The sequence below is a fragment of the Salmo salar genome, chromosome ssa04, assembly GCF_905237065.1.
Source record: "Salmo salar chromosome ssa04, Ssal_v3.1, whole genome shotgun sequence".
NCBI classification, from domain to species: Eukaryota; Metazoa; Chordata; class Actinopteri; order Salmoniformes; family Salmonidae; genus Salmo; species Salmo salar.
In genome coordinates, this window is record NC_059445.1 from 15044452 (window position 1) to 15058044 (window position 13593).

At 48.1% G+C, this 13593-nt stretch overlaps 1 protein-coding gene across 7 annotated transcripts in view; it reads right to left on the reverse strand.

Moving 5' to 3' along the window:
- Positions 1-13593, reverse strand: part of LOC106602365 (lipopolysaccharide-responsive and beige-like anchor protein) — a 334228-nt gene that overhangs the window by 31637 nt on the left and 288998 nt on the right. For all 7 annotated transcript variants that reach the window (XM_045716597.1, XM_045716594.1, XM_045716596.1 and 4 more), the window contains one exon: positions 5526-5615. In XM_045716597.1, the coding sequence (XP_045572553.1) occupies positions 5526-5615 (90 nt within the window). The remainder of the gene's footprint in view (positions 1-5525; positions 5616-13593) is intronic.

Sequence of the window (13593 nt, forward strand, 5' to 3'; positions counted from 1 at the left end):
GCACCCACTACATCAGGACTGAGTCTGACACCACACTACATGGACTGGAGTCTGACATGGTCTGACACCACACTACACTCAGGACTGGAGTCTGACACCACACTCACTCAGGACTGATGACACAGGACTGGAGTCTGACACCACACTACACTCAGGACTGGAGTCTGACACCACACTACACTCAGGACTGGAGTCTGACACCACACTACACTCAGACAGGGGGACATGACAGGACTGGAGTCTGACACCACACTACACTCAGACAGGGGGACATGACAGGACTGGAGTCTGACACCACACTACACTCAGACAGGGGGACATGACAGGACTGGAGTCTGACACCACACTACACTCAGACAGGGGGACATGACAGGACTGGAGTCTGACACCACACTACACTCAGACAGGGGGACATGACAGGACTGGAGTCTGACACCACACTACACTCAGACAGGGGGACATGACAGGACTGGAGTCTGACACCACACTACACTCAGACAGGGGGACATGACAGGACTGGAGTCTGACACCACACTACACTCAGACAGGGGGACATGACAGGACTGGAGTCTGACACCACACTACACTCAGGCCTGGAGTCTGACACCACACTACACTCAGACAGGGGGAGGGATGGAAAACAAAGGTGGAGAAGGATACAGCAAAGAGAGGTGTAAAGAGATTAATGGGGGTGAGTCAGAGACGGAGAGAGAGGGATAGAGAGGAAGAGGGAGAGTGAAAGAGAGCGCGAGAGAGAGTACGAGGGAAGAGAGAAAGAGAGAGGGAGAGAGAGAAAATTGCCAGTGCAAGGAAAAGAAAGCGAGCGAGAGAGAGAAGGAAAGAAGTCCCTCATCTGCTGCTGGTGTGAATGGAAAGAGAAAGGCACTGAACATCAGTCTGCCTAGGACACGCCAAACCTGTCCAAACACACCAGGCCCACCTACCACCACCGGAGAGGCCAAACAATTACATACAAGACACCTTCAACCACTTGACAGTATGGACTCATATGCCCTCCTGCTCTAGTACTGGGGTCGAGTTTCCAATGGATTTCCGTACGTACGTGTGTGTGTGTACGTGTGTGTGTGTGTGTGTACGTGTGTGTGTGTTTGTACATGTGTGTCTCACCACAGGGAATTGAGGCCCTGCTCAACCACCTAGCGTTTATTTGTCTAGGAAAGTGTCTCCCCATTTCTCCCCTCGTTATTCTACTGCTCGCTTCTCATCTCAGCAGCTCCTACTGTACCTCACTGTACTGCACCCTACTGTACTCTACTGTACTGTACCCTACTGTACCTCACTGTACTGTACTGCACCCTACAGTACCCTAATGTACTGCACCCTACTGTACCTCACTGTACTGTACTGCACCCTACTGTACCCTACTGTACTGTACCGTACCCTACAGTACCCTAATGTACTGCAGCCTACTGTACCCTACTGTACTGTACTCTACTGCACTGCATCCTACTGTACTGTACTGCACCCTACTGTACTGAACCCTACTGCACTGCATCCTACTGTACCCTACTATACTGTACCGTACACTACAATACCCTAATGTACTGTACCATACCCTACAGTACCCTAATGTACTGTACCATACCCTACTGTACCGTACCCTACTGTAATGTACCACACTCTACCCTAATGTACTGTACCGCACCCTACTGTATTGTACCGTACATGACCCTACTGCACACAACCCTGCTGTACCCTACTGCACCATGCTGTACCATACCCTACTGTACTGCACTGCACCCTACTGTACCCTACTGTACTGCACATGACCCTACTGCACAGAACCCTACTGTACCCTGCTGTACCCTGCTGTACTCTACTGTACCCTGCTGTACTCTACTGTACCCTGCTGTACCGTACCCTACTGTACTGCACTGCACTCTACTGCCACCCCACTGTACTGCACCCCACTGTACTGCACCCCACCGTACTGCACCCCACCGTACTGCACCCCACCGTACTGCACCCTACCGTACTGCACCGCACCCTACTGTACTGCACCTTACTGCACCATAATGTACTGTACCATACCCTACAGTACCCTAATGTACTGTACCATACCCTACTGTACCGTACCCTACTGTAATGTACCACACCCTACCCTAATGTACTGTACCGCACCGTATTATATTGTACCGCACCCTACTGTACATGACCCTACTGCACTGCACCCTACTGTACTGCACCCTACTGCACCCCACTGTACTGCACTGCACCCTACTGTACTGCACCCTACTGCACCCCACTGTACTACACCCCACTGTACTACACCCCACCGTACTGAACCTCACCGTACTGCACTGCACCGTACTGCACTGCACCCTACTGCACCCCACCGTACTGCACCCTACTGTACTGCACCCCACTGTACTGCACCCCACTGTACTGCACCCCACTGTACTGCACCCCACTGTACTGAACCCCACCGTACTGAACCTCACCGTACTGCACCCCACCGTACTGCACCCCACCGTACTGCACCCCACCGTACTGCACCCTACTGTACTGCACCCCACTGTACTGCACCCCACTGTAAGAGTGGAAGAGTTAATACACTGTTACTAATAGTATACTGTACGCCAGGCCAGGATAGTCAACTCCTGATTTCATTAAGACATTAGAAGGGGAGGAAACAGAATCAACAGAACATCTTTTCTGGTACTGTCCATCGGTGGCTCGCTTTTGGAGTCAGGACCCTCGTAAGACATCACAGAGAGGGATGTATTGCAAAAGGAAATGATAAAATGGCATTATACTGGGAAAGATGGGTTAATCTTTTAGTTGGAGTTAAGATCAGAATGAATGGTGGATTGACCGCTGTGTGTGAAAATCCAGCACTTGCAGAGAGAGGAAATTAGGAATATATATAAAGTTATTTCAATAGTTATGTGAGAGTAGCAGTAGAAGTATTGTTTTCCGTTAAATTTAGTCCAATCAGGGAGGCATGGTAGGGGGGAAAATAGAAAGAAAGAAAAAATCTAAATTAGGGGGATTAGAAATTATGCAAACAATTAATTTGATAGATTCTGGGTTCTATCTGCAATATTAAAGCTGATCTACCCTCAAAAAGAGCAAACCTCACCCACCTGGCACTCCAGGCAGGCAAACGCTAACAGTGTTTGAAAGAATTCAAGTAGTATTTGCACCCAGGTCTGGGGGAAACCCTCAACCCTCAACCTGTGGATGAACGTGGCATTATTTGGATTTGTGGTGAGGAGCTAATGGGGTGTTTGGTAAACATGGCTGGCATATGGGCAGCGCTATGTGCGTGTGGGTTTGTGTACATGTGTGTTTGTATACATGTGTGTGTTTGTGTATGTGTGAGTGTTTGTGTATATGTGTGTATATGTGTGTGTTTGTGTGTTATATGTGTGTGTTTGTGTGTGTCTGTGTGTATGTTCGTGTAAATGTGTGTGTTTGTGTATGTGTGTGTGTGTTTGTGTGTATGTGTGTGTGTGTTTGTGTTTGTGTATTTGTGTATGTGTGTGTGTGTTTGTGTATATGTGTGTGTGCCAATGGTCTCGAGCTGTCAGCACCACAGGGCTACCCCGCTAATGGGGGCTCTGGGGGGGCTCAAGTCGGCACGTCATCCACACCCCCCACCCGCCTCACCCCCTCTTCCTGCCCCTTAAAAGCCTGTCACCTTTGGGCCATTGTTCCCAGCCGGTCCTCCTCCCTCTGGTCCTCCCCTGGTCCCCCCGTCCGTGTCTGTCTGTCTGTCTGTCTGTCTGTCTGTCTGTCTGTCTGTCTGTCTGTCTGTCTGTCTGTCCGTCTGTCCGTCTGTCTGTCCGTCTGTCCGTCTGTCCGTCTGTCCGTCTGTCCGTCTGTCCGTCTGTCCGTCTGTCCGTCTGTCTAAGGTGTAGAGTGGGAGTTTGGCTCAGGACCATGTTTCCACAGTGCTAATCCATTCACCCTCATCCGCCCCCCTAAACCCAAAATCACACCTCACCCCTACACCCAAAATCACACCTCACCCCGCTCTGAGGACGAGAGGAGACGGGTTCAAAACCAGAGCTTACGTTTCCCAGGGTTAGGATGGAGGAATGATTGGGGGGAGGAAAGACTATAGATGGGCTAGAGTGAGTCAAAGCAGAGACAGTCATTTAACATACTAGCAGTCAGAGACAGTCATTTAACATACAAGCAGTCAGAGACAGTCATTTAACATACTAGCAGTCAGAGACCGTCATTTAACATACAAGCAGTCAGAGACAGTCATTCAACATACTAGCAGTCAGAGACAGTCATTTAACATACTAGCAGTCAGAGACAGTCATTTAACATACTAGCAGTCAGAGACAGTCATTTAACATACTAGCAGTCAGAGACAGTCATTTAACATACTAGCAGTCAGAGACAGTCATTTAACATACTAGCAGTCAGAGACAGTCATTTAACATACTAGCAGTCAGAGACAGTCATTTAACATACTAGCAGTCAGAGACAGTCATTTAACATACAAGCAGTCAGAGACAGTCATTTAACATACAAGCAGTCAGAGACAGTCATTTAACATACTAGCAGTCAGAGACAGTCATTTAACATACTAGCAGTCAGCCAGTCATTTAACATACTAGCAGTCAGAGACAGTCATTTAACATACTAGCAGTCAGAGACAGTCATTTAACATACTAGCAGTCAGAGACCGTTATTTAACATACTAGCAGTCAGAGACCGTCATTTAACATACTAGCAGTCAGAGACAGTTATTTAACATACTAGCAGTCAGAGACCGTCATTTAACATACAAGCAGTCAGAGACAGTCATTTAACATACTAGCAGTCAGAGACAGTCATTTAACATACTAGCAGTCAGAGACAGTTATTTAACATACTAGCAGTCAGAGACCGTCATTTAACATACTAGCAGTCAGAGACAGTCATTTAACATACAAGCAGTCAGAGACAGTCATTTAACATACAAGCAGTCAGAGACAGTCATTTAACATACAAGCAGTCAGAGACAGTCATTTAACATACAAGCAGTCAGAGACAGTCATTTAACATACAAGCAGTCAGAGACCGTCATTTAACATACTAGCAGTCAGAGACAGTCATTTAACATACTAGCAGTCAGAGACAGTCATTTAACATACTAGCAGTCAGAGACAGTCATTTAACATACAAGCAGTCAGAGACAGTCATTTAACATACAAGCAGTCAGCCAGTCATTTAACATACAAGCAGTCAGCCAGTCATTTAACATACTAGCAGTCAGAGACAGTCATTTAACATACAAGCAGTCAGACAGTCATTTAACATACTAGCAGTCAGAGACAGTGATTTAACATACTAGCAGTCAGAGACAGCCAAAGCTATTCCATTGGGCCTCTGGTTCTATCTACACTACTGAGGAGATGGGTCTGTATTGGGCGTGGTATTGGGCGTGGTATTGGGCGTGGTATTGGGCATGGTATTGGGCACGGTATTGGGAATGGCATTGGGCATGGTATGGTGGTCAGCCTGTGTGTGAGCGTGCGCGTATGTGTGTGTGCGAGACTCACCACCTGCATGGCGGAGCTCCTTGGTGGGTGTGGCTCGATGAGCAGCTGACATGGGGTCTGTCCAAAACTCCTGATCTGTGCCTCCACAGCCTGGCGAGAGGGAGAGAGGTAGAGGTAAAGAGAGACAGAGACAGAGAGAGAGACAGAGAGACAGAGAGAGAGATAGAGAGAGAGAGAGATGTAGAGGTAGAGAGACAGAGAAAGAGATAGGTGTAGAGAGACAGCGAAAGAGATAGGTGGACAGAGAGAAATAGAGCAGTAGAGAGACAGAGAAAGAGAAAGATAGGTTTGGAGGTAGAGAGAGAGAGAAACAGAGAGAGCGAGAGAGAGAAACAGAGAGAGCGAGAGAGAGAGAAACAGAGAGAAACAGAGAGAGCGAGAGAGAGAGAAACAGAGAGAAACAGAGAGAGCGAGAGAGAAACAGAGAGCGAGAAACAGAGAGAGCAGAGAGAGAGAAACAGAGAGAAACAGAGAGAGCGAGAGAGAAACAGAGAGAGCGAGAGAGAGAGAAACAGAGAGAAACAGAGAGAGAGAGAGAGAAACAGAGAGAAACAGAGAGAGAGAGAGAGAAACAGAGAGAAAGAGAGCGAGAGAGAGAGAAACAGAGAGAAACAGAGAGAGCGAGAGAGAAACAGAGAGAAACAGAGAGAGCGAGAGAGAGAGAAACAGAGAGAAAGAGAGCGAGAGAGAGAGAAACAGAGAGAAACAGAGAGAGCGAGAGAGAGAGAAACAGAGAGAAAGAGAGCGAGAGAGAGACAGACAGGCGGGTTAGGTGGCGCTAATTAAGAGATATAGGACCATAAATGTCACAGGAGACGCCGCCTCTCAGCTCTGGACAACATCAGGGGCCACAGAGTCAAGGTAACACAGGGCTGGGAGGACAGAGAGATGTACTGGTGTATGGTCAACACAGTAAAGAATACATACAGCAACAGACGTAGGTGTGTGTAGGAGTACTCTCGGTGAGATGGGGCTACAGAGAGAGAGCGTGTAAATACAACCCAATACATTGTAAATACAACTCATATTTATGTTTATTTATTTTCCCTTTTGTACTTTAACTATTTGCACATTGTTACAACACTGTATATAGACGTAATGATATTTGAAATGTCTTTATTCTTTTGGAACTTTTGATGAGTGGAATGTTTACCGTTCATTTTTTTATTGTTTATTTCACTTTTGTTTATTACCTACTCCACTTGCTTTGGCAACGTTAACATATATGTTTCCCATGCCAATAAAACCCCTTAAATTGAAATTGAATTGAGAGAGAGCGAGCGAGAGGGAGAGGGGGACAGAAAGTAAGATCTTGGGCAGGAAAGACAGAGGTTAAGTGAGAGACTGCTGCGCCGTGCAATCTGACTGTGTGTGACTGCGTGTGAGAGAGTGAGTGTGGAGAAGAGCAGAGTACTATGTGAGACTACAGTGGTTGAGCCTGAGCCGGGGATTGGCCTGGACTCTGGGAGTGATCTCATAGAGAAGGACTGTACTGACTGCAGATGGGATTTCCATGAGAAAACGTTGCTGTGAACGGCACTGCTTATCCCTATTGTCTGAAACTAACCAGAGACGAGAGAGAGAGACTGGAGAGAGAGACTGGAGAGACTAGAGAAAGAGACGAGAGAGAAAGACTAGAGAGAGACGAGAGAAAGAGACGAGAGAGAGAGAGACTAGAGAAAGAGACGAGAGAGAGACTAGAGAGAGAGACTAGAGAAAGAGACGAGAGAGAGAGACTAGAGAGAGAGACTAGAGAGAGAGACTAGAGAGAGAGACTAGAGAGAGACGAGAGAGAGAGACTAGAGAAAGAGACGAGAGAGAGACTAGAGAGAGAGACGAGAGAAAGAGACGAGAGAGAGAGAGACTAGAGAAAGAGACGAGAGAAAGAGACGAGAGAGAGACTAGAGAGAGAGACGAGAGAGAGAGACTAGAGAGAGACTAGAGAGAGAGACTAGAGAGAGAGACTAGAGAGAGAGACTAGAGAGAGACTAGAGAGAGACTAGAGAGAGAGACTAGAGAGAGAGACTAGAGAGAGAGACTAGAGAGAGAGACTAGAGAGAGAGACTAGAGAGAGAGACTAGAGAGAGAGACTAGAGAGAGAGACTAGAGAGAGACGAGAGAGAGAGACTAGAGAGAGACTAGAGAGAGAGACTAGAGAGAGAGACTAGAGAGAGAGACTAGAGAGAGAGACTAGAGAGAGACGAGAGAGAGACTAGAGAGAGAGACTAGAGAGAGAGACTAGAGAGAGAGACTAGAGAGAGAGACTAGAGAGAGAGACTAGAGAGAGAGACTAGAGAGAGAGACTAGAGAGAGAGACTAGAGAGAGAGACTAGAGAGAGAGACTAGAGAGAGAGACTAGAGAGAGAGACTAGAGAGAGAGACTAGAGAGAGAGACTAGAGAGAGAGACTAGAGAGAGAGACTAGAGAGAGAGACTAGAGAGAGAGACTAGAGAGAGAGACTAGAGAGAGAGACTAGAGAGAGAGACTAGAGAGAGAGACGAGAGAGAGAGACGAGAGAGAGAGACGAGAGAGAGAGACTAGAGAGAGAGACGAGAGAGAGAGACTAGAGAGAGAGACTAGAGAGAGAGACTAGAGAGAGAGACTAGAGAGAGAGACGAGAGAGAGAGACTAGAGAGAGAGACTAGAGAGAGAGACTAGAGAGAGAGACTAGAGAGAGAGACTAGAGAGAGAGACGAGAGAGAGAGACTAGAGAGAGACGAGAGAAAGAGACTAGAGAGAGAGACTAGAGAGAGAGACTAGAGAGAGAGACTAGAGAGAGACTAGAGAGAGATGAGAGAGAGACTAGAGAGAGAGACTAGAGAGAGAGACTAGAGAGAGAGACTAGAGAGAGAGACTAGAGAGAGAGACGAGAGAGAGAGACGAGAGAAAGAGACGAGAGAGAGAGACTAGAGAGAGAGACTAGAGAGAGAGACTAGAGAGAGAGACTAGAGAGAGAGACTAGAGAGAGAGACTAGAGAGAGAGACGAGAGAGAGAGACTAGAGAGAGAGACTAGAGAGACTAGAGAGAGAGACTAGAGAGAGAGACTAGAGAGAGAGACTAGAGAGAGAGACTAGAGAGAGAGACTAGAGAGAGAGACTAGAGAGAGAGACTAGAGAGAGAGACTAGAGAGAGAGACTAGAGAGAGAGACTAGAGAGAGAGACTAGAGAGAGAGACTAGAGAGAGAGACGAGAGAGAGAGACGAGAGCCTCAGTTAAGCCCATAGACTCAGACTATACTTACTGTGAACTAATACCTGGGATTCATGTGAAATGGCACCCTATTCCCTATGTAGTGCACTTCTTTTGACCAGACCCCTATTTGTACTCTGGTTAGAAGTAATGTACTACATAGGGAAGTGGATGTCATTTGGGATCCAGATCTATACTCCAGCCCCTGCCTGCCATCCTACCTTCCAGCTTTTGTGGAGGATCCCAGTGTAGTAAAGAAAAAAAGATGGTTCCTAATCTCTAACAGGTATGAGAAAATCTCCCGGCCTAGACTCAAGGCCTCCACCGACGCCAGCTGATATGTGAGCGTCAGAAAACCCAGGGCTTTGGTTCCCTCTCTCTCCCTCCCTCTCTCGCTTTCCCCCAGTCTGTCTCCCTGCCTCTTACCTCCTCCTTCCCCCCTCCCTCTCTTTTCCCGCTCTTTCCTTCTCTCTCCCTTTCTCTCCCCCAACCTTCTTTTCTCTGCCACTCAAGCTTTGATCCCCCACTCCTCTCACAGCTGATGAGAACAATGGGATCTGTCCCTCTCTCTTTATTTAGTGTAAATCCCCTCCTGGGTCCATTAGACTGGGCCATCGATTACAAACAGATGATCTAGGATGTGTCCCAAATAGTACCCTGTTCCCTACACAGGGCCCTGGTCAAAAGGAGTGCACTGTTAAGAGAATAGGGTGCCATTTGGGACGCCTGCCCTACAGTCATTAAGAGGATCTTGAAATACCAGAGAATGCATGTAGGGGTTCTAGGAAAAGCCCAAGTCATTATGGCAATGGAATGGGAGTCAGGACAGGGCAAGATGGCGATAAGCGCTAGCTAGCTAACCCAATGTCTTCACAGCATCACTGTTTGATGAAGGGGAACTAAAGATGACTTTTAGAAGATGAGTTCAGATTTGCATAGAAATGTTGATGACACAAAATAAGAACACTTTTCAGTACTTTTCGCAGCATGAATGTGAGTGGTGTTTGCAGGCGCTAGCTAGCCTAGTAGCTGGGCACAAGTCCAGCAGGAGGATTAAATGGAGGTGATTGATCAAAGTGTGTGAGCCTGGGGTGTGAGGGGTAGTCCGTCAGGACCCCTATGAACATCTGTGCCGGTGTAATTAGCTGTGGTCTGTCGTGTTCATCCAAAATACATTTGGCAAGAGCTTTACCATATACATCCCTATATTATGCCATACATATTAAATACCAAATCATCCTTAATATATATATATATATATATATATATATATTAACATTTCTCTGATATCACATTTTAACAACCAAATATATGATAAAATCTCTTGTATTAGTATATGATGATACAGACCACTTCCATCAGATCATGAACTGGACTGTGTGTACAGTATGGTGCGATGTCGGTCTCTCTCCCTACGGCCTCTATAGAGGACAACAGAACACGCGCCGTACCTCCGTACCTCCTCCTCCTCATCCCCTGCCATTCAGCTGCCCTTCATGCTCAGTGACTGGAGCATCGCATGGCGGGCACCGAGGGCAAACGCTGATTTATCACCTCATTCCCATCCAGATGTGCTTGAGCCCACCACCTACCCACCCACGCATGCAGATTCATTACCAGGAGCAGTGGGGAGAGGGGGGCTGTGGTCGGTCATTCCCCCAGCCAGAGGCCCATTACCCAGGCATGGCCAGGAGCCTGGTGCATGGTTAATACAACCGGACGGTAAATTGGATCTATGACACCCACTATTTACCTTGGAGCTGCTCTGATGATCAGGAGAATGAATAAATCCACACCGCACAGCATGGTGCCATCAGAGAGAGAGAGCACATAAACTGTGTGTGTGTGTGAGAGAGAGCGAAAGAGAGAACGACTGAAGAGAAAGAGAAGAGATTGGAGGTGTATTGCATGAACACCCATATACATGAATGGAGGGAGGAAAGTGTGTGAGTCTAAGAAAGAGTTTGTTGTCACCCCCCCCCAGTCCATTCAGCTGGGGAGGTTTTTCCACACACCCGACTGAACCCCGGCGTTGGTTTTAATTAGTCAAATACACCAGCAGCACGTCTCCAGCCCCGAGCCGTAGCCAGCCTCAGCCCCTCAGTGTTTGTGAGGAAGCAGGCCTGTGGAGGAGGCGGAAATGGGTTGCTAGTCTGGGCCGTGTCAGGGCCAGGGGCCAAGGGGGGTGGAGGTTGGAATGGAGAGGGGGTAGCGCCAAGGGAGACCGCCACTACTGAGTGACAACTGTTTCAGCCGTGGTCCTGGTGTGGTCTGGTCCTGGGCTGGGCTAGGCCTTCCGGGGCTGGTTTGTGTCAGAACAGGTAATGGAGGACGGGTGGTGGTGGAGGGGGATAGGGAGGGACAGGAAAGGGAGGGACAGGAGAGAGAGAGAGAGAGAGAGAGAGAGAGAGAGAGAGAGAGAGAGAGAGAGAGAGAGAGAGAGAGGAGAGAGGGAGAGAGAGAGAGACAGGGCAGGGAGGGACAGGGTAGGGGGGGACAGGGTAGGAAGAGACAGGGTAGGGAGAGACAGGGTAGGGAGAGACAGGGTAGGGAGAGACAGGGTAGGGAGAGACAGGGTAGGGAGAGACAGGGTAGGGAGAGACAGGGTAGGGAGAGACAGGGTAGGGAGAGACAGGGTAGGGAGAGACAGGGTAGGGAGAGACAGGGTAGGGAGAGACAGGGTAGGGAGAGACAGGGTATGGAGAGACAGGGTAGGGAGAGACAGGGTAGGGAGAGACAGGGTAGGGAGGGACAGGGTAGGGAGAGACAGGGTAGGGAGAGACAGGGTAGGGAGAGACAGGGTAGGGAGAGACAGGGTAGGGAGAGACAGGGTAGGGAGAGACAGGGTAGGGAGAGACAGGGTAGGGAGAGACAGGGTAGGGAGAGACAGGGTAGGGAGAGACAGGGTAGGGAGAGACAGGGTAGGGAGGGACAAGGTAGGGAGGGACAGGGTAGGGGGGACAGCTGGAGGAGAGGCTCCCTGCCCCAGAGGCCTACAGTCTACACAGGCCAAGCCATGGTAGGGTGGAGGGTGGGGTGGAATGGGGTAGAGGGGGGGGTTCTAGCTGAGCGTTTGGAATGTCTCAAGGCAGATTAGGGAACGCTGCGGAGACCGTTGCCATGTTTTCCCAGACGGGGACTGCTTCCTGGTCAAGCTCTCCCGCCATCAGCGAGAGAACATCAGCTCCCTTCTACCGCTTCCTCTTCTCTGTGTTGACTCATGCCACATTACGACAACCACGTTTTACTGCACTGGGACTGAGAGAGAGTCTGGGAGTACTGGTACAGGGGTTCCCTTCTATTTCTCTCTCTCTCTCTCTCCTGCCCTCTCCCTCCTGCCCTCTCCCTCCTGCCCTCTCTCTCCTGCCCTCTCTCATCTCACGCTGTCCTTTGTCTGTGATTATGGAAAATCTCACGGCCGTCGCACACCAGTGACAATACACAGACAGGAACGGTCTGCATTTTACAGCTTTCACGTAATACGAGTATAAATTAAACATACCCACGCAAACAGGAACCTGCCTTGAGTCGTCGCACAACCCCCACAAACCAGACAACACGCCAAGGACATCCTCGGTTATTCATTTCCCTTCATTCAAAACCAAGTGCGGTTATGCGGTTACTGTGATGCGTTTATTTGCATAAAAACAGCATGTTTTCCATCCAGATGCAGCTTGTCAAGTGGTTGAGTAAATCAAATGACCGTGGCCTCGCTGCAGAGGGGTTCTCTCTCCGTCCTTTAAATGTACAGAATATAGAGACTTCATCAGATACGGACCAGCGTCCCTAAAGAAGATTGGCCTTGCCAGTGGCCCCACATAATCACATGCCTATATGCCATAACATTGTAGTATGGGCAAGTATATAGGCGACCTATGCCCAAGCAAGTTTCCAACATCACACGCCTTTATAAATGTCAGCTGGGAATTGAATGAAGAGAGTGACTCTAAAGATGGGTCCTCTTGTACATTAGCCTAAGAAAATAGTCACAGAGCTAGCTAAGGGAACAGTTGAGTCACTTTGACCTTCAGCTGAACACCCACTGACGCTAACCAACCTCTAAGTGTACTGATGGAAATGACGACTACTATCGCCCTACTGTGTCCTTGTTGAACGCCGATGTCAAGATGGTGGTTTTCTGGCCAGGAGTCTGATAGTACAAGTTCTGAGGGAGGTTCGTTTTGGTTGGTGATGCTGTTCATTTCAAATGTATACACTTTATTCCAACTGAAGGTCATAACAGTGTCAGAAATGTATATTCAACACAACATAAGTAATTGTGATATCAGAGCAATTAGGATATTTGTCACGGATCATTTGTTTGGGGCTTCAGAGTGTCTTCAATTAAAGAAATATTGCATTATATAGGAAGTTATGTTGACCAGCTCTTATTGTATTTAGGGTACACTGTGTTATCTCTGGAGATTATTAGAACCAGAGCCGGGATATAATTTTCCATGGCAATAATGAAAACACGAAGCAAACCAAACTCTTTAGTCCTTTAAAAACCTGCTGTATGTGACATATTGTGCTACAGCTTAGAAAATAAATACATGTGACTCTGGATGACATCATAATGTTTGTTTCCAACATTAGAGCTGATTACTAAACAAGTTCAACCCGCTTTGTGTTTTGTTCCCTTACCACCATACTAACGAGTATCGCCATACTGTTATCGTCCCGGCCCTAGAGTTTATACAGTACACACACAGTGCACTCTGGGTCAGAAGAGGCTGTCTCAGTGGCTGGTTGCCATGTCTGGCACCCTGAGTTACACTTCAGTGGCACCGTTTTAGACGAGAAGTCACACTCTAGTTGTGGGGTCAGCACCCTGTTCGCCTGCCACAGATTTGTTAGAGCGTCAATGAGAGAGTTAGC